This window comes from Schistocerca cancellata, chromosome 6, assembly GCF_023864275.1.
Source record: "Schistocerca cancellata isolate TAMUIC-IGC-003103 chromosome 6, iqSchCanc2.1, whole genome shotgun sequence".
Lineage (NCBI taxonomy): Eukaryota > Metazoa > Arthropoda > Insecta > Orthoptera > Acrididae > Schistocerca > Schistocerca cancellata.
Window position 1 is genome coordinate 474,713,464 of NC_064631.1, and position 2,370 is coordinate 474,715,833.

General features: G+C 45.7%; 1 protein-coding gene across 1 annotated transcript; it reads right to left on the bottom strand.

The window, feature by feature from the left end:
• Window positions 1–430: 430 nt before the first annotated feature.
• LOC126088388 (uncharacterized) lies at window positions 431–1,717 on the bottom strand. Its single transcript, XM_049906527.1, has one exon. It carries the CDS (start codon window positions 1,715–1,717, stop codon window positions 431–433), a length of 1,287 nt encoding a protein of 428 aa, XP_049762484.1.
• Window positions 1,718–2,370: the final 653 nt, after the last annotated feature.

Genomic DNA, 2,370 nt, shown 5'->3' on the forward strand with positions numbered 1-2,370 from the left:
CACCCGCCCATAAAGGCAGACAAACACACACACACATAAATACACCGTCTACCATTGTCCTAACAGAGATCTAGGAAAACTCCAGATTGCAGAGGGAAACTGATTCAAAAAATGAAAAATCAACTAAACGCCACTACTAGTGGTGTACTGAATAGTGCACACCATATCAGCAACGCATATTTCATAAAAGATAAGCTTATGACCACCATAGCTATGGCCTGGTACCATCAGTCAGTTATATTTCAGTGGTTGAGACGTTATGATCTATACTAGTTACGGAGTGATAGAGAAACCAAAAAAATATACATCTGAGGCATAATTGATGTGTGAAATGCCACTGGAATCGTAAAAACTCCTTTTCAAAATTATAAAACTACTACGCTGCAAATAGCCATCACCTATTTTATTCAGAAAACAAGAAACTTTACATTCACGAATTTTTTGTAGTTTCGCCATGAATCCACTCATAATTGAGAATAACAAACTCTTTGACAGCTTCAGTGACTCTCGCTCTGTAGAAAGCGTCTGCGGAGAATTCCTCGAGCACCTCTCTCCTCCGGTCGATGTACAGAAAGCGATCGTACGATTCTCTATTGGCCATTAGAAGCCGCAGCCGGCGGCTGTCCATCAGTACTTGTGGTTGGAGAATAGCAGCGATAATACTGAGGTCTGCAGCCATGTCGTGCCAGCTCTCGATTAACTCCGTAAGAGTATAACACCGCTCGGCGTCCAGCCCCTCATTTGCGATCTGTGCCGAGAGCGTCGAAAAATACACCTGCTGGAGTGAGTGTAGGTGGCGGTCCCGGAAGTCCTGATCCGTGCTCAGCAGGAGGATGGTCATCACGTCGAAGACTGGCGGCGCGTACCGCACCAGCTGGAAGTCGATCAGCCTGGCAGACTCAGGCTTGCCGCTGGCGTCGTATTTAACCATCACGTTACTGGCCCAGAAGTCGCCGTGGCACACCACGTTCCGGTGCACTGCGGACGGCTTCCTCAGCTTGAGAAAACGGTGACAGATTTCCCGGCGTTTTCCTCTTATCCGTCTAGCGATGTCAGCACCCTCTTCACCTGGCCAGACTTGCTCGGCGAGTGTTGCAATAACTTCAACACCGGCCACCATCCAGCCGTCTATCAGACTGTCTACCTTCGAAAGTTCAAAATCCTGGTCGATTTCGGTGGACCATTTCTGCTGGATGTAGCCACGCGAACCCTGCTTCTCTTCGTAAATTATGGAAGTTGCGTGGAAGTAGGCTAGTGTTCTCAGAATTGTCTCGCAGTGGTCGTAGTCGAAGAGCTGCCTCGAATCCATGGTCCTGAAACCAAGGACCGACAAGTCGTCCAGTACCAAAACTTGGCGACTGGCCACGTAACATTCACAAGTGCACGTAACACCTCGTTGCAGCTTTGGCAGGATTTTCGAAAAGAAATCAGCTTCCCGCTGGAACGCTTGCACTGTATAACTCTTCCTGTCATCCAACAGCGGAAAATTTGGCATGACTTTGGCGAAGAAATGAAACTGCACTCGCCTGCTATTATTCTCACAGTTTCCTTCAACTCCTGCTGTTACAAAAATACGAACGTGCGCACACGTAAAACCTATCACATCCTCACTGGCAACTTTGACACTTTTCTCTTCCACTGTAAAGTTTTCCGAACCGATGCGCGCCGCAACAGCGCAGAGAAGTAACTCCTCTGTCAAGATGTCTGAGTACCGCATTGTCTCGCACTGACTGCTCGTTGGAAATACGGAGCACATTCTAATCTACGATGTTGAAGCAGGCGGCGGGTATCACTGTTTAAGAAGTCTCGCAAACATGCGTTCGTAAGCAGTGTCAACCTGAAGTGGAAACAAAGCGGAAATCTTATCTGAAGCTAAGGTATCACTAACGTCAGGAAGATGAACATATAACTGTGGTCCTTGTTTGTCGCTGCACATCACACGACTTACGACGACTGTTAGCATTTTGCCTCAGATCATAATTAAAGATGTGTTTCAAAAACTGGCGCATTGCTAATAGCACATTCAGGAGCAAATGAAGTATTCACAACCAAATTGTCATGTGCAGTGTCTGTAGCTAAGATTACTGGCGGTTGGGATGCAGCTGTGAGATGGGTGTGCTTTTGTGACCTGCTATAGACAGAATAGTACATGGCGTTCTAAGAACATTTAGAAAAAATTAAATTATGTCAACATCGAAACTGATTCGAAGAAGCTCGGGCGCTGATAATTACGAAATAATGTCAGCTTCACCAGATGTACGTACATGGTATAAGGAGTTGTTCCCTCAATAATTTGTTAATACTGGTAGTGTATGTATATGCAACTGGTAAAATACGTTCTTTCATCAAGATATACGTTGAATTTTATAC